Raw genomic sequence first — 26,095 nt, 5'->3', positions numbered from 1 at the left:
TCTATCCGATTTGACACAGACTGACAACTATTTTGGCTGTTTAAAGTAACTAGGACCTATCAATGGACTATCTGGGTAGGTGAAGGAGAGCAGTCGTCACCAGGGGTAATATTCTCTTAACTTCTTCTGCATGCTGGCCTCATCTAGTGAATCCTGGGTTAGCTCATTGTACAGTAGTTTCCTCATTATGGGGTAGCAATTACTGTTCAGGTATTTTACATTGAATCTCAGAATCATTCACTAGCCTACAAAAGTTTCATTCTGTTAAAGAAGACTCTTGAAAGTCTGGAGGGGTGGTGTGTCCATATGCTCTTTTGCACGGGGGGTTGTTTTGGGTCTTACCTTTGTTTCTTGTGGAACAGATGACATATTCACTTGGGTTTTCTAATTTCTCTTGTAACTGTTTTCTACATACTGCTAACCTTTTAAAGGGGGAACATACATCGAGGTGCTTTGTGGGGTAATATTGGTCTTACCTTATATGTGTTGCCTTAGCGATCAGGATGGTGAGAGGAAGCAATTGACTCACTTCCATCAATCAGGCTCGGTTCATTACAATTGGAGGAAACTCCTCTTGCACTTCATGGTTTTGGATGCGTGAAGCATGTTGTCAATCAACTGGAAGAAGCTGAGTGCTCCGCAGTTCACAAGAAGTTTCTTAATGGCACCTTGAATGCCTTCCATGCAGTCTCCTTCGGTCCCACTAGTAGATCTTTGAACCATGCCTTCCTTAGTCTTGGCATCAGTTATATGTGGAAACCTTTTTCCAAGTATTGAAATTCTTCACATACTTTATCTCTTTAAAGGAAGTTTTTAGCAGTCTTAAGTTTTATATAAAGAGAAGGCAAAAAATCACTGTGGGGTGGACAAGTGGTTTTCTGGCCTGGAGTCTGGAGTGGCCAGTTCTTTTCCACATGATGGGGATTCTTTAGCGCAGTTGTCCCATTCACAAATGAAGAAACAGGACTTGGTATATCTGTGCTGCATTCCTAGTAGCAGTGCCACCACGTTTAGCTCACCACTGCTGTTCCAGATGGAGTTGTTGCACTGCGTGCGCAGTTTCATGTTTCCATGGGTTTCTTTTATTTGTACCGCATTGCCCTTGAGTATTGAAAGGCTCGGCATTGCCATTGTGGAACAAGACAGCTTTCAGGCCTAAGAGTGACCAATCAATAAAAGGACCCCATTACTGTGGGTCCCGCTCACAACCCAAAGCCAATTGTGGACTAAACAATACAGCTTACTTTTTGGGCACCATATTGGTAGTCTTAAAATATGAGAGGAAATCAGAAAAATAGGTGAGCACAATAAAACAGTATATGGTGGGAATATTTAAAGTTGATTTTTGTGATCAGCAGACCAATATCCATAGAAATGGCCATGTAAAATGTTAAAGAAGGTGATTGTGTTAGTGCTGCTGAAGGGAAAGTTACTGATTTAAAAGGGTTCATTTACTGTACGTCTGCATTAAAGAAAATCTGTTGATTTGTTAAATTTCACAGTCTAATAAACCATGCCCTAAAATCCCTTTTTATGTGTAAGAAGTATTTATTTAGGCGACTGTACATATATATCTCATATGGCATATATCATATAAAATAATGACCACCTTGAAGGGTTCAAAAATATTCAAGTACAACTGTAGATGGCCGACACCTTTATTTAAGATAACTTATACAAGATCAGTACAAATGTTCATACTTTTTAACAAATGGAACACGAGTAATGTCAAAGTCACAGATAGGAACTGAACTAATTTCACACTTATTGCTTTAGTCTCTGTACCATGCTGCCCGCCAGCTCCTAAAGACGGGTGATCTGTGAACATTATCACAGCGAGTGTGGATGGCTGGGCTGTGGGCAGAGGCAGGGCACTCCTGAAATGTGAACATTACTAACATCTACGTTTCTCACCATCTGATCAAAGTTCTCTGCAGCAGCCTATGATGTTGGAATTAATAAGGACACTCCAACTGTGGAGGACGCCCACTGCATTGAACCTTCTAGAGTAAAAACAGCAGGAACTACTTGTGCACATGCCGTACATTTGGGCATTTGTTTGTCCTTAGAAACCCTGTGGTCCTCCAGCATCTCACCAGCTGGGTTTTTTCTTCACTTTTTCTGCCCTCCCTGGCTATTTGACCACAGCGTCCTGTAGGTAATACTTGCACCAGTATTCACTTTTCCAGATCTAGTGACCTGCCTCTGCCAATCAGTGTTGCCTCTTCCAGTTTAGTCTTTGGCATTTTGTCGGCTACTAGGATATGTAATTGATTATGAACACTCCAGCACTGATTTAACGGTTGTACTGTCTGCAGCCACCATTGTGTATATGATGGATGAGCATACACACTGCTGTCTGTTCCAGTTAGTTAGCGATACATACTATGATACAACTCAGACCTACCGATACATGCGAGAAGCTGTCTACTCAGACACTTTCCGGCCGAGTTTAGATATTTAAGGCTGGCCACTGCACAAGCTGCACAAAGACAACACACTTGAAGTCCCATACAGATTTTCTGCTCAGTCTTCCCAGATGAAATTGTGAGCCCCAAGCCACAAGGAAAGAAGGAGAAAACAAGTGATGGAGCAATGAGGCCGAGAGTGACAGGCGTGTTTAATGCTCCAGCCAGCCTGCGGAAGACCCAACCATCACAAACTGTAAAAGCAGCAGCTCAATTAAGAAGGCTTTACAAGTGTAAGCCCGATGAAGTTGGATGAAATGAAACGACAGCCTAAGGAAGCTCTCTAGGACCACAACTGTGCCAAACAGGATAGGTCCTCTCTGGAAGGTTAGGAGGCAATTTAATGACAGTTAAAAAAACTCTAAGATTTATCAGCACTTTTTTAAAAGATACTGAATCCCACCAGTATGCATGTTGATCAGTGAACTCAGCCATCTATGAACTAAACCATGAAACTGAAACGCAGAAATTTAAATACAATGTTGCAACACATTAAAGAGGGAAACATACAATTTGAAATGAGGATGTTGTTTCACTTGGGTTTATATACATTTATTAATATACTGGGAACACGCTCCTTGTTGTCTCCCATAATGCATTTTACTGGTTAATTCAACTGGAACAGCTGGACAATATCAGCAACAGCTGGGTTTATATAAACAGTGGAGGAAAGTACTTGTGCAAAACCTGGAGAATCGAACTAAAAAAGATATCCTTCAAGAATTCTAAATATCTTAAAACTTTAAAAGTCCCAACAGGAATGGATTTCAAAGTCAGCTAAAGTTTGCCAGCAACAGGATTCAAATGTATTTACTAAAAGATTTGATTAAACATCCCAAAGCATCATGCAGGGATTATATCAAAATAATGATTTCAGATGGGATATCCTATAGCGTTGCTTTTTTGTTGGTTTCTTTCTCCAGATATATATATATATATATATATATATATATAGACAGAGAGAGAGAGAGAGAGAGAGAGAGAGAGAGATAAATATACAAACAGCAGAGTCCCCTTTACTTTAGAGAATTCCGCTTTGTGTCATCTCATCTACTTTTTTCTTCTGTTTCTTCATTACAGTTTCAAGTTCTGTTGCCAGCTTTTGATCCTGTGCAAAAGAAAACAAGAACATTACTTCCTTACCTACATTCCAAATGTATGGCTGCAACAAATGAAACTGAACACATCTTTGAAATGTCAGCATTTGTGCCGTTTGCTTTGTCCTGCTCTGACTGAGCGTAAATCAGAGGCCAGCTGAACAGAATATTAGGCTGATTTTTGATGAGAGCAGACTGTTCAACTCAACAGGCCTGCCAGGTCTCTCCACCTTGAAACCTCCAAAACAACATCAACTTGGATTCTCAATGCCCCTACAGTTCAGTCCTACCCTCCACCATACTACTTGTTAATTTATTCCATGTGTCTACAATTTGGGGGAAACTTACCTTTAACACATTTCTAACTGTGTCCCAGTGCTCTTGTTGAACACATTTTAAAGTACTAATTCCTTTCATAATTTTAAACACTTCAATCATGTCACCTCTTAATCTCTGTTTAAACTGAAAAAGTTCAACTTTTTCATTCTTTCCTCATAACTCATCCCGTACAGTCCCAGAATCAACCTAGTCGCTCTTCGCTCCACTTTTTCTAGCACTGCTATGTCTTTTACTGAAACTGCACACGGTATTCCAGATGAGGCCTCACCAGTGCATTACAAAGCTTTTGAGCAGAACCTCCTGGGACGTGTACTCCACACATCGTGCTATATAACCTAACATTCTGATAGCCTTCTTAATGGCTTCTGAACACTGTCTGGAAGATGATAGTGATGAGTCCATGATGACTGACCTTCCCTTGCTTATTTAATAGTCACATTTTAACTTCTTACATGTAGTACTTTACACTTAAATTAAATTTAATCTACAACAAAACTGCCCAAAGCCTGTATACTGTCCAAGACTCTCTGCAATGATTTAACCATAAAAATGATCTCCCAATCCACCTAACATGGTATCATCTGCAAACTTAACCAACTTGTATATTTCTGTCTAGATATTTACTGGATATTAAAAAATAGCAGTGGGTACATCAATGGTCCTTGAAGAATACCACTTGTATTTTGGACACTACACTAAACCTTAAACTTCTACTTCTTTATGTTTTATGCCTAAACTCTCAGGTTGAACGCATCAAAAGCTCTCTGAAAATCAAAATATTACATACACCACTCCAATCGTATCCTTCTTTTATGTCCTCATAGAATTCCAGCATATTAGTGAAACAGGAACTCCCTCATGTAAACCCATGCTGACTCTTGTTCATGCCATTTGTTGCTTCATCCTCTCCTTAATAATTCCTTCTATTAATTAACCTGTAGTGCATGTTAAGTTTAATTTTTCATATAGTTACGTGGATCTGCCTGATCACTCTCTTTATATAAGGGGATAATATTTGCTGTTTTCCAGTCCATTGGAATTCTCAGTGTGAAGTGACCGTTCAAAAATCTGTGTCAAGTATTTAAACATGTGCTTCCTAACCTCCTTAAGCACTTCAGGATAAATGGTATCTGCTCCTGCTAATTTGTTACATGTTTTGTTACTTGGAACCTGCTTGTTGACTTTATTATATAAAGGTTTTCAAGGGCAGTTGGATAGGCCAGCTGAAGGTTATACCGAAAACATGTGCTTTTTTAGAGACTATTATGAACTGTGTTGTATTATTTCGTGCCTTTTTTGCTCTTTGCTAATAAGGTGCATATACTGTATCAGCATTTCTTTTGTATAATATTGGTTCATGTTGACATGTTTACTTCTGTGCTGGGGTGGGAATATTTACCTTGAATTGCTTGTCCGTTACACTGAAGTCATTTTTAAGTAGAAACAATTACTACAGGGAATTACTAAAGACAGACATAAGTGACCACAGTTGGCACTCTGCATCAAAGTACTGATCCAGTGCCAAAACTCTGTAGATTTCATCACAGTAAGAGGCAGGATGGGGCAGCAAAAGGATACGATACTGTGCTTAGTGCTGCTGCATCACAACTGGAGACTGGGCTCAGCTTCCTCGCTAATAAACTATCTATATGGAGTCTGAATTTTTTCTGCATTATCTATGTGGGTTTTTCCAATTGGTATTGTGGGTTTTATGCCACACTCCAAAGATGCATTTACAAGATTAACTGGAAAAATGTAATGTTTCCCAGTACGAGGGTGGTTACTATATGTGAATGAGTGAATATTTTGGTACTCCATCCAGTTGTTCCCCTTAATCAACTGTGGCCAAGATAAGCTTTGGCCCTTCATGACTCACAACTCAATTAAATGGGTCAGAACATGAATGGATGGCTAGGCAGGAAAGCAGAGGCCCCATAGGTAAAAAAAAACAACAATTAGAAATAAAGTGAAATTACCTAAAACTAAAAACATCATTTTGAATGACTCTATTTCTATTGATAGTTTTGCAGTCACTACTAATTGTCACTAAAAATGACAACCTGCCTTTCTTTAATTTTGGAATCCACTGTTTCTGCAGGAAGACTCTTACCTCTAGCAGTCTCTTCTGCACCATGATCTGGCTATAGACTCTGGCGCCCTCCTCTGGACAAACAGTGCGCAGCTCATTTTTGTTGAGAGAGAATATCTGTGCTCCTGTCAGAATTCCCAGTGAGTTGACCGTTCTAAAAAGCCAGAACACACATCAGCTGCTTTATGTGCCCTTCCATCAGTTTTGCCCAGAGACTGAAAGGCTCTACTCACATTTCGCTAAAGCCCTTGGCATGCAGCCAGTTCTTGACATCAGATGGGTTTGACTCGTAGTTTAGTGGCACATTCGTGTCCAAGGACTTGGGGATATGAAGTTGTTTTGTGTGAACAGTGTTTCGCTTAGAAAATTGTTGCAGAAGCTCATCATTCATTACTGCCATCTGCGACTGTCGGTCTACAACATAAACAAACTTTGATATACAAAAGAGTCTGGAAACCCAGTGTGGCAAAGTGACAATGACTAACAACAAAAGCTGTCATGCCTATAAAGAATATGAGGGGCTAGGTGGTTTTAAAACATGCCTAACATCTTCAGATTTGAAAATGAATGATCAGAATATAATAAATACTGCTTGTGAAAATTGTTGAACTCACTGAATAAACTGAATGTTTATCAAAACTCCCTTCTGTTTAAAATTAATGCTGTATTATTCAGAATCTAGTATTAATTTCTTTACATTTCTGTTACACAATTGATCTTTAGCTTCAATCTGATTCAATCATATGTTTCAATAATGACCATATGTTGGAAAGCAAAACATCCAATTCTTGTTGTCCCTGCTTTTCAGAATTATCGGCTCTCCAGTCTTTTCCAATATCAACATCATGGGTTTTCTTTTGCTTGTTAAAGTTGTTTGGTACATGATGACATAATTTAACAGTGAGCCTCAGCATTGGAGGCAAGTACAGATAACAACTTAAAAATAAGATGGAGAAGATGACAACAGATATTTAGAGTCTCCTTGCAGGAAATACTTTAGATACAGTGTGGTAATGGTCTACAATAGCTTACCTTTGTCCTTTTGATCAACTGGTGGGCCATCTGTGGAGTCCCAGCTACCCTGTGAGCTACTGTGGGGACGGTGTGACTTTTTTGGTGGAGTTGGGGGTGGTGTTTTCTACATTAAAAGGAAACAAAAAAATATATGTCAGTGATGATTTAGGATGTGTTTCTCACTGTTTCCTTAAGTGCATACTGATAGAAAGGCTTACTTACCTTCAGACCTGCTACTGGGTCATCCCTCTCCAGATTTATGCGATTTTTAAGTTGCCCAGGAGGCACAACCTCAAGAATGTTGAAAGGAACATAACCGATTTGGCCATAACGGTTCTGGCACTTCCACCATCGTTTGGAATCATCAAGCACCTGTGAGACAAAGCATTCCGTACATGATCCTTGGAAACTTTAAGATGATCCTACTGATTTGCTCTACTAAGACATTGGTTTAAATGGGAAAAATGTCAACTTTTCAAATTTAAAAAATACCTTTGGAAAATTTCTCCTCATAGGAGATCACCATTCCATGTACAAATTCCATGTTATCATTCATTTTCTGAATCATTTTAATCCAATCAAATGTCATGTGGGGACTGGCAGCACTAAATGCAAAGTAGAAAGCAACTTCCACACAGAATGCCTTCGCAGGGAACAGTCAAACATAATGCCTTTGTTGGGCCAGTTAACCTAATATTTTCATCTTTGGGATGTGGAAGGGAATACAAATACATCAACATAAGAACAACATGCTAACTCCACATAGAGAGTGTCTTGGCCAGAAACTGAGCGCTTATCTTGTAAACTATGAGGCAGTACTGTTAACTTGTTGCACTGCAGTGTTGCCTCATAGTATGCACTACCTTTAAAACATATTTAATCCTAAATGAACATGATTAGAAAATAAAAACAAATTTTAAGGCTGAAAACAGCATAGAATGTGATGCAGGTTACATAGACAGACACATATTGTGCCACTAATATGCAGCAAGTCAACTTAAAAAGTAGATCTCACCTTTGTTACAGGAAATACGCCAAGATGAAGCGTACTTGAAAACAGGAATGACATTTGAGCTTCATGTGGCAGAACGCTGTACTTCATCAATGTGACAGCCGTATAATATTCTCTACTTAGTAACAAAAAAGTATATTTACATCTAGAAGCTGTGAATCAGTTTATATGACAGCCAAAACTTGTGAAATCTGAGTTAGAATCAGGCCCAAAATGAGAGCAGGAAAATAATTGATGGGTCCAGAATTTGGTTAAATTTGGGATATAATTTATGAAACTGAGTGGCCAGTCATGCAAACAACCATGCATTGTGACATACGGTCCTGTGACACATTCAACAAAGCACTGCACAACTGATTCTCCAAGTAAACAATGGTCAATGAAAACTGTATGGAGCAGACTGTACTTTGTGCTTCAGAATGTCCCATATACGGTCTAAAAGTGCCAGTGTCCCTTTGGTATTTTGTGAAGAGGGTAGCCATGCTTGATCAGGCATTGCCCTGCTGGAAAATTGTACCAGGCAGATATGCTGTAAAAGTATATGTGAAGATATCTGCATAAATCAACAGCCGCTAACAAACAGCAATCGAGGTAACTTTGTGATAGGCAATGAAGCCCAGCACAGCTACGTTTCTGGTTGTATGCTATTGGACATTGGTGTCTTGATTTCACCATTGTCTGCCATCTTTGTAAAAAAATATGATGGTCATCAGTCCCAAAGTAGAAAATTGTCAACACTAAACGTGTATGTTTTTTGTATAGTGATCCAATTCAATTTTATGTACATTATGTGCTTTATAGAATGCTATTTTGTATTTTATTTTGTTTTCAACTCATATCATGTTTGTATATACAGTAAGTTCCACTCTAAACATAGAACTGGGAAAAAATTCTAAAGATGCTGCTGCAGGCCAGGCAGTGATGGCAAATACTCTGAGAACTGTTGGGACCATGGGCATTGAAATTATATTTGGAAATACTTAAAAGGGTGCCAAATCTGTTCATTTTCAGAAACTGTATATTTCAATTAAGGGAGCCAGGGCCTATCTGGATAGCACTAGGTGCAAGGATGGGATTTAATCTTTTTGACAAGACAATAAGTCAAACCCAGCCCCTTGAGCGACTAACACAATGCCACCCTGACAGATGTTAAACAAATTTTATTTTTACACTGCTGCATTTTTCTTGACAAAGAATTGTTCAGCTCTGCTGTCTGTTAGGCTCATTGAAAGTAAGTTATCAAATCCAGCTCTCTTATCTATTCCAATAAAGTATAAAACCCAATATTCTTTACCTTTGTGACATATTATTTTTGTTTTATTATACAATTTCTGGATATATGGTGATGCTTTTTAGACTTTACTCAAGTGAATGTCCTTATTTATTTAATTTTACCGTTTAATAGTTTGTTATGCACTTTGCTGAAGTATTTGTTAGCAAGCAGTTATGATCAGAAGGATTTGATCCTGAACCTGAAGAGGGTATTCTTCGGAGCTGAGTTTATAAGTAGCAAATGATTAGCTATGGTGTACTAATATATGTTATCTGCAAGTTTTAAACATTTGTGCTTTATAATGTATATTTCTTGCTTTAGATTCAAGTCTACATGTATACCCAAAAAATGCAAAATTGAGCAACACAATACAGAGCGATAAACTTTTGAAGATCCATTCTAACTTAACCAATGTGTACCAGGTCCAGTCTACTTCATATGGCACAGTCAATATCAATAAGAAGGCTGCAGAATTCCATTATAGCAGGATGTCTTACAAACATAACCCAAGGTCTCACCAGCTCTTCACTTTGGCAAAAGAAAAAAATGTTCCTACTACGAACAGAATCAAAGATGGGATAATAGATGCTGTAAAGATCAGTTATAGGTCAGTTTCTCATGAAAATTAAAACATAAGCAACATACTGGCTGCTGAGAAAGTTAAAAAATTATGAAGCATTTCATGTCTAGAGATGAGGTTTTATATAGCTATTACTTCAAACGACAATTTAAGCATAGAGATTCTCCTCCAACACCAAAGAAACTCAAGGTCCAAATCACTGCTGTGTAAGATTATGTGCACACAATTTTATAATGTTGAGGATTTAGTCCATACTGGTCACATGCCTCATAAGGCCCACATAACTAGTCAGTGTTACACCGATTTGCTTCACAATATACCTCAATACGAGTGTATTAGTGTTGACAGAGATTATGTTGAAAAATATATATTGTCTGATTTCACCAGTGTTGCGTTTAATAGATCAGACTCAAAACTTATTTGTCCCTTGTATGTAACAAGCCATTTGACTGCATCAGCTTTAGCAGTGCTGACCATTCTGTGTGTACAAGAAAGTTCCACTTGACAGTACTGTAGGTAACTTTAGAAACTGATCCTACAGTCACAGACTCACCTGAAGATGCTCACCCTGTAACACAGACAGTTCATTGCTATTCCGGGCCACAAAGTCATAGGTGCAGAACACTTGCTTTTCGGATATCTCCTGAAGTCTGCGAAAGTAAGCAACAGAATGAGTTCTAAACCTTCCATGAATAATTAAGGGTATAGACAATATCAGGCAGGACATGTGGAAAAATGAAATACTGTGCATTCGTAAAACATTTAGACCCCTTCCCTTTATCACATTTTGTTAAGCTGCAGCATTATGCAAAAAATCTGTAAATTTATTTTATCTCACATCAAGCAACACTCAACCCAGCATTACAAAGTGAAAACTTTTTGGCAATTTCTTAAAAATAAAAAACTGAAATATCACATTGATACAAAGTATTCCGACCCTCTGATATGAGAACTGAAATCTGGCTCAGGCACATCCCATTCTACAAATTATCACAGACATGATTCTATACTTTTTTGGAGTCCAATTGTGGTGAGTTTAATTGGTTGGATATGATTAGGAAAGGCACACATTTGTCTGTAGAAGGTCCCACAGTTGAACAAAAAACAAACTATAAAGTCAGTGGAATTGCTTGCTCAGTTTAGCGACAGGATTGTGTCGAGGCACAGATCTGTGGAAGCTACAAACAATTTCAGCTGCATTGAAGGTTCTCAAGAGAACAGTGGTCTTCATAATTTTTAACACTAGAATTACCAGAACCTACGAAAAAACTCGTAATTCCGTCCCACCTTAAACTGCTTCTTAAATCCCTTCACTCCTCTCCGCCAGCGCCCTTTGTCTTCTAAATGTGCTGATAAAGAGAAGCCGGCTATTCCATCCCCACCAATTTAGAACGTGCACGAACTTCTCTCAGCTCAGGCCTTGATTGAGTATCTGGGAGTGAAGTGGAGTTTTAGAGTGGAAATAATAGATCGTTGTTTGGAACACACGCATTTCATGTCTGTTCCGTTTCTACAGTAATCTGTGTCAACACATTGTTAAAACAGAAACTTTTTTATATTCTAGTAGTAGATGACAAAATGTAGGCATAAACTATATAATGTATGAAGCCTGAAGTCCAAATAGCAAAGAAACATTTTCACAAGAATAACACAATTGCACTTTTATTCAAACATATAACTGCAGAAACAAAAAGCCGCCTTAACATGCGACATTGACACCAGTTTACTCTAACTGACTCCGTGGCTCAATAGCCCCCGCTTGGGAATCAAGGGTCGCGGTTCGATCCTGCGCCCCTCCATTTTGAGAAGTAAACTGCTCTTGTCTTACTGTTTTAGAATAAAAGCATACATTTGATTTCAGTCTGTAACAGCCGGTGCAGTTTATGATCCTTGTAAAGGTTAGCTTTTTTTTTTTTTTCACTTTTCACTCTCTCAGTCGCGTTCAGAATCAATCCATACAACCCCATCTGACACGGCTGTTTTCACTAAAGACGCGCTATAGCTCTGCAGTGTACCACGATGCATACTAACGCACAATCACCCCCTTTTAGTCAAGTGCACTTTTTCCATCGCCTTTTCCTGTAAGAAGCAGTGTACACACTTCTCTCTATCCAGCATACAGCAACATGCGGGACTGGCAGGAACACTCAATAAAACTGAATAAAAAGAAAATCAAGTGACGGTGAGATACGAAGAAGGCAGCTTCGCCAGTGTTTGTGTGTCAGAACCGGGTGGGGGGGCGTTAGTATGCATCGTGGTACAACGCAGAGCTATAGCGCCTGTATTCTGTTTCTTTTGTACTCAGGGCACGCAGAGGAGAGAATAGTAAAGAGCAGTAAGTTCGGCGCTATATGCAATCATCAGACACTCCCCATCTGCCCGTTGTTTTGTTATACTTTTCAATACTTTTATACTGCTCAAACTGGCATGCTCAAAAATACACGTGTAATGCCACGAAAAGTGCACGCAGACACTTCATTTCGCAAACAAAACAAGTGCACTTTTATTCAAAACTACCTGTATAACCGAAGAAAAAGAAAGCAAGTTACAGTAGGCGATTGATACGACATCTTGCATGGTGCAATGCTAAGAAGTGCAGATTTTCATTCCGTGCTATATAAAATCATCACATTCAAATATTAACAGTTCCCACACACCCAAGGACCGTCCTTCCTACATTTACGACACGTGTACTTGTTGCAGTGTACACACCTCTCTGTGCTATGGTTTCTATTACACTGAATGAGCACCTGACACTGTACTTTCTTCCCTGGGGGAAGGTCCCGCATCAGAGAATTTCCAGTTCCTGCATAAATTCACACCCGATCTGACGCTGTTCGTTTTCAAATAATATTGCATTAGTGCGATTATATTTTCACATATATTGTCTCTTTCTTTCAGGTGTGTAATAGAAACCACAGCATAGAGAGAAGTGTGTACACTGCTTCTTACAGGAAAAGCGATGGAAAAAGTGCACTTGAATAAAAGTGCACTTTTGTTATACTTTTACACCAATATATGTTCCTGTGTTTGAACGACACGGGCAGATGGGGAGTGTCTGATGATTGCATATAGCGCCGGTTACTGGTCTTTACCATTCTTTCCTCTGCATGTCCTGTAGTACAAAAGAAAAGCATACAGCAACATGCGGGACTGGCAGGAACACTCAATAAAACGAAAAGCAAGTGACGGTGAGATACGAAGAAGGCAGCTTCGCCAGCGTTTGTGTGTCAGAACCGGGGGGGGGGTGATTGTGCGTTAGTATGCATCGTGGTACACTGCAGAGCTATAGCGTCTTTAGTGAAAACAGCCGTGTCAGATGGGGTTGTATGGATTGATTCTGAACGCGACTGAGAGAGTGAAAAGTGAATAAAAAAAAAGCTAACCTTTACAAGGATCATAAACTGCACCGGCTGTTACAGACTGAAATCAAATGTATGCTTTTATTCTAAAACAGTAAGACAAGAGCAGTTTACTTCTCAAAAGGAGGGGCGAGGATCGAACCCGCGACCCTTGATTCAAGCGGGGCTGAGTCTATTGAGCCACGGAGTCAGTTAGAGTAAACTGGTGTCAATGTCGCATGTTAAGGCGGCTTTTTGTTTCTGCAGTTATATGTTTGAATAAAAGTGCAATTGTGTTATTCTTGTGAAAATGTTTCTTTGCTATTTGGACTTCAGGCTTCATACATTATATAGTTTATGCCTACATTTTGTCATCTACTACTAGAATATAAAAAAGTTTCTGTTTTAACAATGTGTTGACACAGATTACTGTAGAAACGGAACAGACATGAAATGCGTGTGTTCCAAACAACGATCTATTATTTCCACTCTAAAACTCCACTTCACTCCCAGATACTCAATCAAGGCATGAGCTGAGAGAAGTTCGTGCACGTTCTAAATTGGTGGGGGGATGGAATAGCCGGCTTCTCTTTATCAGCACATTTAGAAGACAAAGGCTGGCGGAGAGGTGTGAAGGGATTTAAGAAGCAGTTTAAGGTGGGACGGAATTACGAGTTTTTTCGTAGGCTCTGGTAATTCTAGTGTTAAAGTACCAAGACTCTTCTTAGAGTTAGCTGCCTGACTACACTTAGCAATCAAGGGAGAAAAGCCTTGGTAAGTGTGGTGACCAAGAACTTGATAATTACTCTGGCTGAAATAAAAAAAAAAAAAAAACCAACACATGAAGAGATGATGTCCTTCTGCAAGTTTCTCCCATTACTGTAACACTCCACTGTCCTGGGCTTTATAGCATGCTGGCTAGACAGAAGCCTCTCCTCAGTAAAAGCCACATGAAAGACTGCTTCAAGTTTGCAAAAATGCACCCAAAGGGCTTTCAAAACGTGAGAAACAAAATTCTCTGCTCTAATGAAACCAAAATTCAACTATCTGGCCTCAGTTCTAAGCATCACATCTGGAGCAAACCAGGCATCACTCAATATCTGTGGTATACTATTCCAATGTTGAAGTATGGTGGTGGCAGCAACCTGCCATCGAGTTGTTTATCAGTCACAAGATTTAGGAAACTAGACAAATGTTGAATGAAAGCTGAACTGAGTAAATTATTGAGATATCCTTAATGAAAACCTACTCCAAAATTTTCTGGACCTCAGACTGGGCCAAAAGTTCACCTTCCAACAGAACAATGATCCTAATCACAGAGCGAAGACAACACAGGAGTGGCTTAGGAACAATATTTGTGAATGGCCAAGCCTGTACCTGAATTTGAAATAAACTGTAGAGATCTGCAAATAGCTGTCCACTGATGGTCTCTATTAAATCTGACTTAGCTTGAGGGCATCCGTGGAGACGTATAGCAGAAAATCCCCAAATCCTGGTGTGCAAAGCTTGTCACATCACATCCAAGAAGTCTCTAGGCTGTAATCGCTGCCAAAGGATAGTTCAGCTTTTTGTTGTTTATAAATTTTCTAAAATTCCTGTTTTTGCTTTGCAATTCTTGAGTATAAAGTGTTGGTTAATGTGGAGAGAAGAAAAAAATATTTTCAACAATTTTAGCATAAGGCTGCAACAAAACAAAATGTGAAAAAATTGAAGCAGTTTCAATACTTCTGAATGGAGTGCACATCCATCCCATCCCACTTTAAAAAAAAAGTCTACAATGTGAAGTACAAAAAAAATTTTAACTGTATATAACATTATTCCCTAAATATCCTTTGAAAAACAAGGTTTCAAAAGAAGTGAAATAAAAATAGTTGTCATTATTACATTAGTTTCAAAGCAGCAATTCTCCACTCAAGGAGTCTCTCTGGGTGAAAACTTCCTCACATTAACATCTACAGCTGCACTTTAACATATAAGCTAAATCATTTTAATGCTTTAAATATGTGATAAAAACACAGACCCAAATGTTGAAAAATGCAAAATGTACAAAAAAAGCATATCAAACAGTGTTATAGGAACAAAAACACTGTAAACATAAAAGCTATATTGGAAGACTAACATCTTTAAAATCTGTATCTAAAGAGAAGATTTGCTGTTCACAGCAAAGTCAGACTTACCCATTTGTGACTGGTGGCTGTGCAGCCTGGTCCATAGATTGCTGAGTTTAAAAAAATAAAAAAGGGGGTATAGTATAAATTAACCATAAAGTAAATGGTATAATTCTCACATCCACAGTACTGCAAATGGTGAGAACTCTACACAAAGAGGGCAGGAATTGTGAGAATGTTCCCATACACCATAAATGACACTTTCACAGTAATATGGTTACAGATAGTTCTAATAATGTGCTACTGATTTGTACTTTTAACTGGGATATCAAGTATTTTATAGAGTGGAATGTGGCACAGCATGGAGTTTAAACGTCTCATGTAATTTGGACTTCATTTAAAATTTTGGCAGTAGTACCTTCTATATGGAGCAGGATCGTCAACAGCTTTGGCACTTATTAGGGGCTTAGCCCCCTCTCGAAGATCATCGTTGGACGCTGGAGATCAGAGGCTAAAGCCCCTGAAACCCCCTCTTTCCACCAAATGACACCACTGATGTGGAATTTTATAAGTTCTGTCAACGTTTTGGTGGGTTTCTTTGCACAGTGTAAAGCTGTCACACTGAATAAAGACTCAAAACTGGCTCTATATGAGAGACAGACTGGAAAATCATGAAAAACTGGGTCTTGCTTGCTGTGTACCTACCTAGGTAAGCTCCAGCTCCTTATGACTAGTAAAAAAGGAGGTGCAGAAAAATTAATAGTCAGATTCATAAATATTGTGATGCGCTGTCATCAGATTGATATGCAATTACTTAAATCGCTTTAGAACATGGGCTACGCATTTCTAACAGCATGGTATTGGGATTAGCTGGTAAGATATGTATCACACAGAAAGTTTATTATTATTGTTAAGTCATACACACAGCATTACTGGTTCATGAGGCTTTTATTTTACTTTTCCCAATTCAGTACACAGATGGCATTATCAATGCAGTATAAAACATGTCTTCTACCAATAACTTAAAGCATACAAATGTTTAATGTTTATTTATATCAGTATGTGCTTAAGAGAAAAAGACACAATTGTGTTTGAGCATAATATAACCTGTATACAGTATACATTTTCCTTAAACTAATAACTAAATATTTAAACTAATTTGTCCTGAACCTTTCTAGGTTTTGTAATTTGGAATGTACTCTAAAAATTCTAAAAAGTTGTGTGTATATGCTTAGGTCAAAACAAATGTATAGCAGCTGTTCTGGTGGGAATACATTTTATAATTGTCTACAGACAGAATTATATCTTTATACTAGTTGTTCTTTACTGTGGTTCCAGTTTCAAGAGAGTTATGGGAATGTATTTTGAAAAGCAGTAAAATTTAAATTCTACAAGGTTGTAGTTCATATCTCTTCCATAATGGAGAGGACTAATTTTGAAATATCAAAGACTTTCAAATGAACATCATGCATTCACATCCAATTAAAAATTTACATTTGCAATTTTACAAACAGTAAAAGAACACAGCATTACTGTTTAGAAACCAAAGTCATTGTAATTGTGAGAATGAGCACACAATAGCAACAGCATTAACAGCTAAATAAATTTATGACTGACTGAAGCACCTTTCACACAGCCACTCCACCATATTTTACAAAAGTAGACATTCAGTTAAGAAAAATATGTTCATATATCAAATTTTAAATTGAGAATGCTGTTGATGCATTATTGCTAAGTATTTTCTCCATGTACTTCCACTTACTGTTACTTTACTCACAGATAAGCTCTAAACAAAAGCCTACGTGTTTGAAAATTAAAACATTACTGGACTAATTTCTATGAGGTCTAATGGGGTTAACCAGCATTGTGATGTGTAATGGACTTTTAACTTTCGCCAAGTTTCTTACTACCTAAGTGGGCACTTTTACACAACATACACTTATATCCTAAATACGAAAAAAAAAACGTTTTGTTACAGCGTGGGTCTGTAACTGTAAAATGTATTATCAACAAGTAAGGAAATGTAACAAAGTGAAACATTAGAAAATATATATATATATATATGATAGAGATAGGAAGAGAGATTGAAGGCAAAAAGAAAAGAAGTATAAGTATAGAAGAGAAAAATCACAGTGCAAGAGTGTGAATATCTCCAAACCTGCAAACGCAGTTCTTCATGTTTATGCTGCAGCTCTACCGAGTCTTCCCAGGGATGGCCATCTGGATCTAAATTCAACGGCTCCCAGCCACTTGTGAATTTGGGGACATAGGGTGAAACACTAGAATTCTTTGGGAATTCTGACCTTCAGAAACACAATGGACACAATGAACAGGGAAATATTTTTAAACTCTGGATTTTCACAGTGTCTCTTGTTATCTGCCAGCATACCTGGGTTTGGTCCAATAGTCCCCTAATGATTTCCACAGGGTTATTTCCTTTGGGTTAAGTGTGTCTTGCATGAGGTTAATGGCATCATTTGTCAAAAGGGGGTTTACAACACTGCTTGCCATGGAAGGATCACCAGAGTGGTTTATTATCTAAAATACATTTTGAGAAAGTTATAAAGCACTCATTATAAATTTGCTCTTCCTAAAAGGTGGTATGCGCTCAGGTCTTTCCTTAAAAAATTAAAATGATGTATGTATATAACATATCTCAACTAAACTTGGTCTTCCAGTGTTAATCTTGACATTAAAGAGACTCTACCCAAGTCTTTTTTTTTTTTTTTTAAGGGCAGCACAGCTTTTCAAAAATGAATTCAAGGCTGTTCCTTCAAATATTTAGAAGCCTCTGTACACCATCACCCTTTACTTATATAAAAATAAAACAGGATTCTTTATAAAATTGATGACATATTATCAAAAGTGATACACACTTTAGACCACCTCTTCCAACCATTCTGAAGGGAACACAAGCACATCCTTCACTGGTTACATTTAACAAGCCCCTTCCTAACTGAAGTAGAGATGTTAGAAGCAATTATTCTGAAGGTTTTTATAAGGTTATTGTCTGGGGGAGTTCGTCCTGCTGTCTCTTGGGATTATTATTCACAATTTACAGGAAAGCATCTTCCAAATTGTAGATCCATCCATTCATTATCAAACCCACTTAATTCAGCTCAGAGTACAAGAGGAGCAAGAGATTATCCCAGAAGCAACAAAGGTTAGGTCAGTCATTAGTAGGACACACATTCGTGCAAATCCACACTTACCCACTCAACCACCCCTTTACTCATACTGAGTAAATGCATACATTGTAATCAACCTAACGTGTACATTTTTGGGAGGAAAGGTCAAAAAGGCAACAGGTAGAACATGCCATGTTCCAGTGCCCTTGTGAGCATTTTGGAAAATACAAAATTGAGAGTTTTATCTGTTTAAATTAAAATTGGTTACTATTTGGTTAAAAACACATTTACTAGGGAAGAAAGTGATAACTTACTGTTTCTAATGGTTGAAACAAGAAGTGGATAAGTTCCTGAGAGTTTGGGTTGATAATATTGGTCTTCACTCTTGCCTGCAAGACAAATTTGACCAGTGAATATCTTAAAAAAATGGTTATAAAGGTTATCTGCTTGTGGTACGTGGCAGGCTTCATGCCTAAAAGTATATATATAGAATTATTGATTTAAAAAAAGTGTGACTGCCTTTGCATTCCTTATGGGCATAAAAATTAATCAGTAGATTTCAATTTATTTCAAATTATATTACAATAGTTTTGACTGAATTAATTTTTCTACACCTACTCAAATGTTTACTTTGAAAGCAAAGTATTAGAGATATGCAATTTTGCAATACACAAAGTCAAAATAAACTTTATACGTAATCAATATGCTGACAATGGGTTTGTCAATCCTGATTACACATCCACTCCACAAGCCAGGCAGCATACACATCTAATAACGTATACTAATGATAAAAAAAGGCCTCCAACCTAATGAAATGCAACATCTGCTACATGTAAAACTGAGTGAATATGGACATGAGTTTATGACAACTGGAAATCCACTTGGGATTTATACCCATAGCATGCACATTTCATAACCACAGTGTGATTACAAAGCTGTGTAGCTTGAAAGGAACACAGTTCACATCAAGATATTTTAACTGAAATGTCTGAATCTATATGAAAACTGACATGTTTTTTTTTCATTGAGAGCAGGTCAACAGATGAATGACAGAAAAACTATAACATTTTCTATACAAACCAAAATAATAAAAAATATAAATTAAGGAGAATACCAACAAGGCATATTCTGTAATTTTGTTCAGCGTGTCTGAAAAAACAGTCAGAGACTCACCAGCAAGCTAAAGGCATATTTGAACTTCTGAAATGTGCTGATGAACTCTTCTTCATTTGGGGGACGTGCTCTCACTGTCAGTAATCCCTCTGTAGAGAATGGGGAAAAAGCCTGCAATGAACCTATGCATCCAGAGTGAAGTTCATCTCCTTTGCGTAGAACTGGACTAATCACTCAGTCTGTAGAAATGCAGCTCATCAAGAATCACTCACTCACCTCCCGCTTCCTTTCTCTTAGATTTCCTGGATTTTTTACGCTGGTCAAGAACTTGCAATGCTTCCTTTGATTTCTTCAGCTTTGCCATGAAGAGTTCAATGTCATCAAAAATGTGATTGAGGATTTCCTATTGGAAGAATGCAAGAGAGGTGAGGAATTCAGACTGGCTAAAATGATCTATAGCACAGTGATGAGGGTTCCCCAGCAAAACTTCTTCCTTAGTTTCTTGGGTCTTCCATGAGGATTAAATCCCTGATTCACGTGGAGATGTTTTAAAGAAAATAAAAGAAAGCCTCCGTTTCCCAGCACTCACCACATCTCTCTCTGATCGGATTATTGATAAGTCTTTCTGCGCAGGAACAACACCATTCACTGAAACAAAATAAAAGAGAAAGGAATGATCAAAAGTCAGATACTATGCTTCTTTTCTGTACCTGAACGGCCACTAGGCAAAAATCACTAAAACCACAAACTGAACTGCATCAACCAATACGTTAACGCTTTAAAGGTTCAAAACCTGACATAGACAAATGCATACACTATGTCCTTCTTCATTTAATAAAATCAATGAGGCTGTCAGTGTCTATGGCTTTTCTTACATTAGCACTTCAAACTAAGTGATTTCTGGTAGAATGACTATCAGAAGTACATAATTTTGTAATAGCAATGATTAACATGAGCTTACTATTTTATTTGCAATACTTTTTTCTTGAGGAGTTCACTGGTTCTGTGTGTGCTTTATGCTAAAAATAAGAAATAGACCTGACTTTTATGACAAGATTGAAAAAAGGGGACTATAATTTCACTTTGCCCTTCTAAAGCATGATTTCAGTGTGTAGATATCTAACATAAAACAACTACGAAGGTGACAAAATTAAGTGTAAACAGAATTACAGAATCAAATCACAGGCTGACCTTTTACACAATACCTAGGAATTTTTCAGGTAGGCACTTATGAAAGTGAAGTGTGAAACCGCTGCAAATTAAAGCCCCCTCTGGCTTACAGTTATTCATTTCACCCCATGGACTCACCTTTCTCTGCAGGAGACCCCACAGGGCCCATAGAACCTGGGGGAGACTTTTTTTTCTCAGGGTTTTTCTGTACTTGGCTGTAGATCGCAGTTGGCTGGATGACCTGAGGCACAGAAGCATGCTTGGGGGGAGATTTTTCTTGTTCTGCCATCTTCTCCTGGCTGAACCTGCAAAAATTTATAGCAAGGAGCAATGAAGGCATGTCTCCAGGGCTCTTGGTTATCTATCTCTACCAGAAAAGAGGTGGTGGTGGTGGTGATGGGGGGTTTGATAATTATGAAGAAGATCCTTGTTGTGAAGAACGTCTTGATTGCAACAATGAATTTCAGAGTTCTTGCACTCTATAAGGTTGACTACCCTGATGTTTACATGAAGTTACTTCTTCCTCCAAATAACAGAAAAAAATGGAAAGGCCTCATGGCACTGAACAGGCTGCAGAGAAGTGGTGTCTCAGTTCACTTTCTTTTTGAAATAATTGAAGTTTTTGGCCACCACCAATATCTACTCTCCCACCTTATCAGGAAAACTTCAAAGATGCAAGCTTCCATTTAGCTTACCTCAGGGCATTGGGCCTCATGGCATTCTTCCCAGATCTGAAATCGGAGACAGCACCATTGATGTCACCACAGATGAGTCTGGCCTGTGCAAACAAGCCCACACTGCAATTTTAGCATCAAGGGAAATACAGAGACAAGAGAAGAGGAGAGAGGAAGATATGAGCAAGAGGAGGCTAAGTGCCAATCAGTAAATAGAACATATTGGAAAAAGTATTCTAGCACTGTGTCTTTTTGATTTATACTTGACTCACGATAACCTGCAGACAGACTGGCTACACTGTGAAAAGTACATGGCAGGGAAAAGATGGAAAATTTACAGTACTGAGTATTTAATGATTGACTGTGGCTTTGGTAAGATTTCAAAATGGGGTGAAGATTTCTACATCTAATAAGGAGGACAGTGCCTTCACTTTGTACTGATGAGAGAGAGAGACAGTGGCCAGCTTTGGTTCAGGGAAACAGATGTCAGAGGACACTGTTGTTTTTCCTCTCAAGCTTTTCTCACTAAATTGAAAATCCCCTCAAAAACCCAAAACAAGTAACCAAGCAAACAGAAAGTAATTCTTGAGGTTTGCTGTTGGATACAAACTCACTAATTCTCTCTGTATCTTCACAGTATTAAAGAATGCAATTAGCAAAGGCAAGTGAAGAGCAAGGCAAAAGTGAAACAGAGCAAGACGTAAGGCTCAAGTTTAGATAGGTACATACCCCGACATTGTCACACTGAAAAAAATGGACATCTGGCTTCTGCTGTGTCATATCCTGAGAAACAAGTAGTAACAGTGAAGGGAAGCGCTTTTCTCCTTCAATGGCATCACAGCGCTGCACTGTAGTTAGGGGGAAGGTCTCCAAGTCATCCTAAAAGAGGAGATATCCATCTGAATGACATCTCTTTGTTAATCAGCTGTCCTCAATTCGTTTTGATTGATGCTTATGTGCAGTTACGCTGTATACTCAACTTCGCAGCCCTGCTCTCAAATACTGTACATACAATATTCATTGAGATGCTACACTCAATGGTATCACTAGCCCTTCTTTCTTTCTCTGTCTCTTACTCACTTAAACAATATTAGGTGGCATTTCTTTTATTTGTGACTGCTCTTTTGAGATTTTGTCCTGTCATGTGGTGCATTTTGGCTGATTTACTTTCTCATGTGGTGCTCTTCTATAACAGTCATTTGCAGCAAAGCACACAACATGGCCAAAACTGTGTAACAAGATTAAAATATTGATTCACCTCACCCACAAAAGAAAAACAACACAATAGCCTCAAACCCACCTAGATAATTCAGAGGCAACAGAAACCTGTGACACCTAGTACTGGTGAGGGATAGAAAGTTCTCTTTTTAGATAATTTCCAGAAGGAATATGTAGTGGAATCAAAAAGTATTCAGACACCTTCACTTTCAGCTTCCTTTATTGCGTTGTAGACTTAATATTAAATAGATAAATTTGCAAATTTTGCCTATCAATCTGTACACAATAACCTATAATGACCTGCTTTCAGAGAGATTTTCAAATGTATGAAAAAATGTAAAATTAAGATCTCATATTACCATAGATACTCGTGTATAAATCGAAAAATTTATGCCTTAAAATTTATTAAAAAAAACAGGGTCGACTTATCCACGGGGCAACACAATTTTCCATAGAATTTGGGTAATGGCACAGTGCTTTTATTTAAAACAATCAAAATCAGTGTTCAAAGCAAACAGTGCAGTGATTCAAAAGAACTCTTCATTAAATAAATAATCCATAAAGCAAACGTGGAGGTTTAAAAATCAATAAAATAGAAAAACAATCTTTTAAAAACCCGCCCTAGCACCCAGGCTACCACACAGCTGCCAGCGAGAGCTCGTTCGCCCACTCGCACCACTTTTCTCTCCTGCTTTCTCCAGCCCCCTCCGTCTTTCTTTCTCTTCCTTATTTTTTTTTTTTTTTTACTCCGTTTTCCTTCCTCTCTAACTGACTCGCGCTTCTCTTTATATGCAGAGAGGACATAGCAGCTGCAGCACATTAGCCACAGGAACAATCAAGGATGTGGGCAGTCCCTCACCTGTGCACTAGGTGAGAAACGCCCACACCGCTGATCGCCTTGCGGCTTGCTAAGTCGCGAGAGCGGTGGTTATTTATTTAAAAACTAAAATGGCCTTTGTTAAGAGAGCTGTGGACCCATAACACCACATAAGCCTTTGTTGGAATTTCAAGCTTTGGCTGGCTAGTGTACGCGGTTTATGAACAGATATGGGCTGTGCCTTCGTCAGCGAACAAAAATCGCACAGAAGCTGTCGAAAGATCTAAAAGAAAAGGTCAGTTCCTTTCATAAATTTATTATCAAGCAAAGACAAAGGCATGACTTTGATCTCAGTAACATTGGTAACATGGATGAAACGCCAATGACATTTGATATGCCGGGGAATCGAACTGTAGCAGGTATTGGTGAGAAGACCGTACTTATTAAGACAACGGGCCATGAAAATCCCAAATTTACCCTCGACTTATACGCGGGTCATAACAAATTTTGTAATTTTCGGCTTAAAAATACACTTGACTTATCTGCGAGATCGACTAATACACGAGTATCTACAGTAAGTATTTAGTTCCTTAATTTAGTACTTTTGTAGAAGCCTCCTGGGCAGCAATTACAGCTTTAACCTGAATTTTGGCACTTTTATCTCATTCTTCCTGGCAAATTTTCACAAGCTCTGTAAGACTGAATGGTAAGTATCTGTAAACTGCTATCTTCAAGTCTCTCCACATGTGTTATATGGGGTTTACGTCTGAGCCGCTCAAAGACAGAGACTTGTGCCAAAGCTGCTCCACCATTGCCTTGGCTGAACATTTCAGGTCATTTCCATACTGAACAATGAACCTTTCACTCCAGTTCACTGGCTTGTTTTCTTTAAAGAAGTCTCTGTATTCAGCTGCATTCACCCTTCCCTCAATTCTGAGCAGTCTCCCTGTCCCTGCTGTTGAGAAACACCCCCAGAGCATGATGCTGCAACTACTATGATTCACCATAAAGATGGTATTAGGGAGGTAGTGAGCAATATCTGGATTTCGCCTGACATAGTGCTTGGACTTTTTCCAGCAGAGTTTAATTTTTGCCTTCTGAAACCAGAGAATCTTTTTCCTCATACTCTCAGAGCCCTTTAAACTGTCATATGCTTTTACGTCAAAGGTGGTTTCCAGGTAGCCACTTTACCATAGATGCCTGATTGATGGAGTGCTGCTGAGATCGCTTGTCCTTCTCAGCAGAGGTCTTCAGGTTCTCTGTTAGTGTGACCACTGGGTTCTTGGTCACTTCCCTGACAACCACCTTTACTACCTGGTTACTCAGTTTGGCCAAAAAGCCAACTCTAGAAAAAGTCCTAGTGTTTCCAGAATTCTTCCAATTCACAGTTATTGTGGTCATTGCACTCCTGGGAAAACTCAAAGGTTTAGGAGTACTGTAGTTTTATACCCTTGCCCTGATCTATGCTTCACCACAGTCTGATGACTGAGGTCTACAGACAGTTCCTTGGACTTCATAGCCTGGTTTTCTGTCTTGACATACAGTGTGAATTATGGGACCTTACAGTATATACACAGCTGTGTGTTTTTTTAAAGTTTTGTCCAATCAATTCAGTCTGCTAAAATGTGCAAGATCTAGACACATCTCGAGCATAATTAAAGCAAACAGGAAGCACCTGACCACATTTTGGAATGTCACAGCAAAGAGTCTAAATACTTACATAAAAGAGAGATTTCTGGATTTGATTTTTAATGCATTTGCAAATCTTTCTGAAAAGATGTTTTCACTATGTCATTATGGGATACTGAGTGTATACCAATGGTCAAAAATGGGAAATGTATTAATTTAAAATTAAAACAACAGTACAACAAAGTGTATAGAAAGTGAAGGGGTCTGAATATTTTTGGATTCCACTTTGTAAGTTTGATTAACAGAGAATCTGTAATGTAAGTGACTGGACATCAGGGTGGAGGGTTTAGTTATTTGAGGAAAAGAAAAGTTGGTCCCATAATGATAATATTTTTCCATCTAAAATATTGGGCTCCATACCTTAGATTCTATGTCAATGAGTGTGATCTTGTTACTTTCCACCTTCAGCAGCATTTCTTGTGTCCAGATCTTACCCTTGGCATCCATAGCAGACAGATTACGAAGTGCATCCTCCACTGTCCGCACATTCTCATTGGGGTCAATTGAGAAGGTCACTAGATGCTGCAAAGGAAAACTCCATGAGATGAGCAGAGATACAATGGCATATGCTTTCATTCAGGAGACAGGAGAGCAGCTTACATTAACAGAGTACTGAGAGGTGTCAGCCAAGATGAAGTTTGTACTCGAATACTTCTTCCGTTGCTCTGAAAAGGACAGATAATTTGTTTTCAGTTTGATTATAAAAAGCCTAAAAAATGATTTATTTTGAAATCATTCTTGTACAATACCTCTATGTTATTGTGCAATATTCTCATAAATGAAGTAGGTTAAAAAAAATGGTTTACCATGCATTATTTCACTTTATTTACTTGCTTTTTCTAATTCAGAAAGCCATTCTCTATTCCAACAGGATTGGGCACAAGGCAAGAATTAGTCCTGGGCAGGGCACCAGTCATTCATGCATTTCTTCTTATGCATTTAAACCAATTAAAACAGGAAAAGTT

At 38.3% G+C, this 26,095-nt stretch overlaps 1 protein-coding gene across 2 annotated transcripts in view; it reads right to left on the bottom strand.

Moving 5' to 3' along the window:
* Nucleotides 1-1,628: 1,628 nt before the first annotated feature.
* Nucleotides 1,629-26,095, bottom strand: part of LOC120541851 (epidermal growth factor receptor kinase substrate 8-like protein 1) — a 51,271-nt gene continuing 26,804 nt past the window's right edge. For both annotated transcript variants that reach the window (XM_039773746.1, XM_039773747.1), the window contains 18 exons: nt 25,731-25,795; nt 25,491-25,652; nt 22,136-22,285; nt 21,428-21,510; nt 20,871-21,037; nt 20,152-20,210; nt 19,839-19,965; nt 19,623-19,711; nt 18,764-18,838; nt 17,711-17,859; nt 17,480-17,624; nt 15,391-15,431; nt 10,426-10,522; nt 7,230-7,379; nt 7,026-7,131; nt 6,227-6,407; nt 6,015-6,147; nt 1,629-3,576 (listed from right to left, as the gene is read on the bottom strand). In XM_039773746.1, the coding sequence (XP_039629680.1) occupies nt 3,490-3,576; nt 6,015-6,147; nt 6,227-6,407; nt 7,026-7,131; nt 7,230-7,379; nt 10,426-10,522; nt 15,391-15,431; nt 17,480-17,624; nt 17,711-17,859; nt 18,764-18,838; nt 19,623-19,711; nt 19,839-19,965; nt 20,152-20,210; nt 20,871-21,037; nt 21,428-21,510; nt 22,136-22,285; nt 25,491-25,652; nt 25,731-25,795 (2,066 nt within the window). In that variant the 3' untranslated portion in view covers nt 1,629-3,489. The remainder of the gene's footprint in view (nt 3,577-6,014; nt 6,148-6,226; nt 6,408-7,025; nt 7,132-7,229; nt 7,380-10,425; nt 10,523-15,390; nt 15,432-17,479; nt 17,625-17,710; nt 17,860-18,763; nt 18,839-19,622; nt 19,712-19,838; nt 19,966-20,151; nt 20,211-20,870; nt 21,038-21,427; nt 21,511-22,135; nt 22,286-25,490; nt 25,653-25,730; nt 25,796-26,095) is intronic.

Source organism: Polypterus senegalus, chromosome 13, assembly GCF_016835505.1.
Source record: "Polypterus senegalus isolate Bchr_013 chromosome 13, ASM1683550v1, whole genome shotgun sequence".
Taxonomy (NCBI): Eukaryota; Metazoa; Chordata; class Cladistia; order Polypteriformes; family Polypteridae; genus Polypterus; species Polypterus senegalus.
Note: the sequence above shows the minus strand (reverse complement) of the source record. Positions and strands in the feature narration are given on the sequence as shown.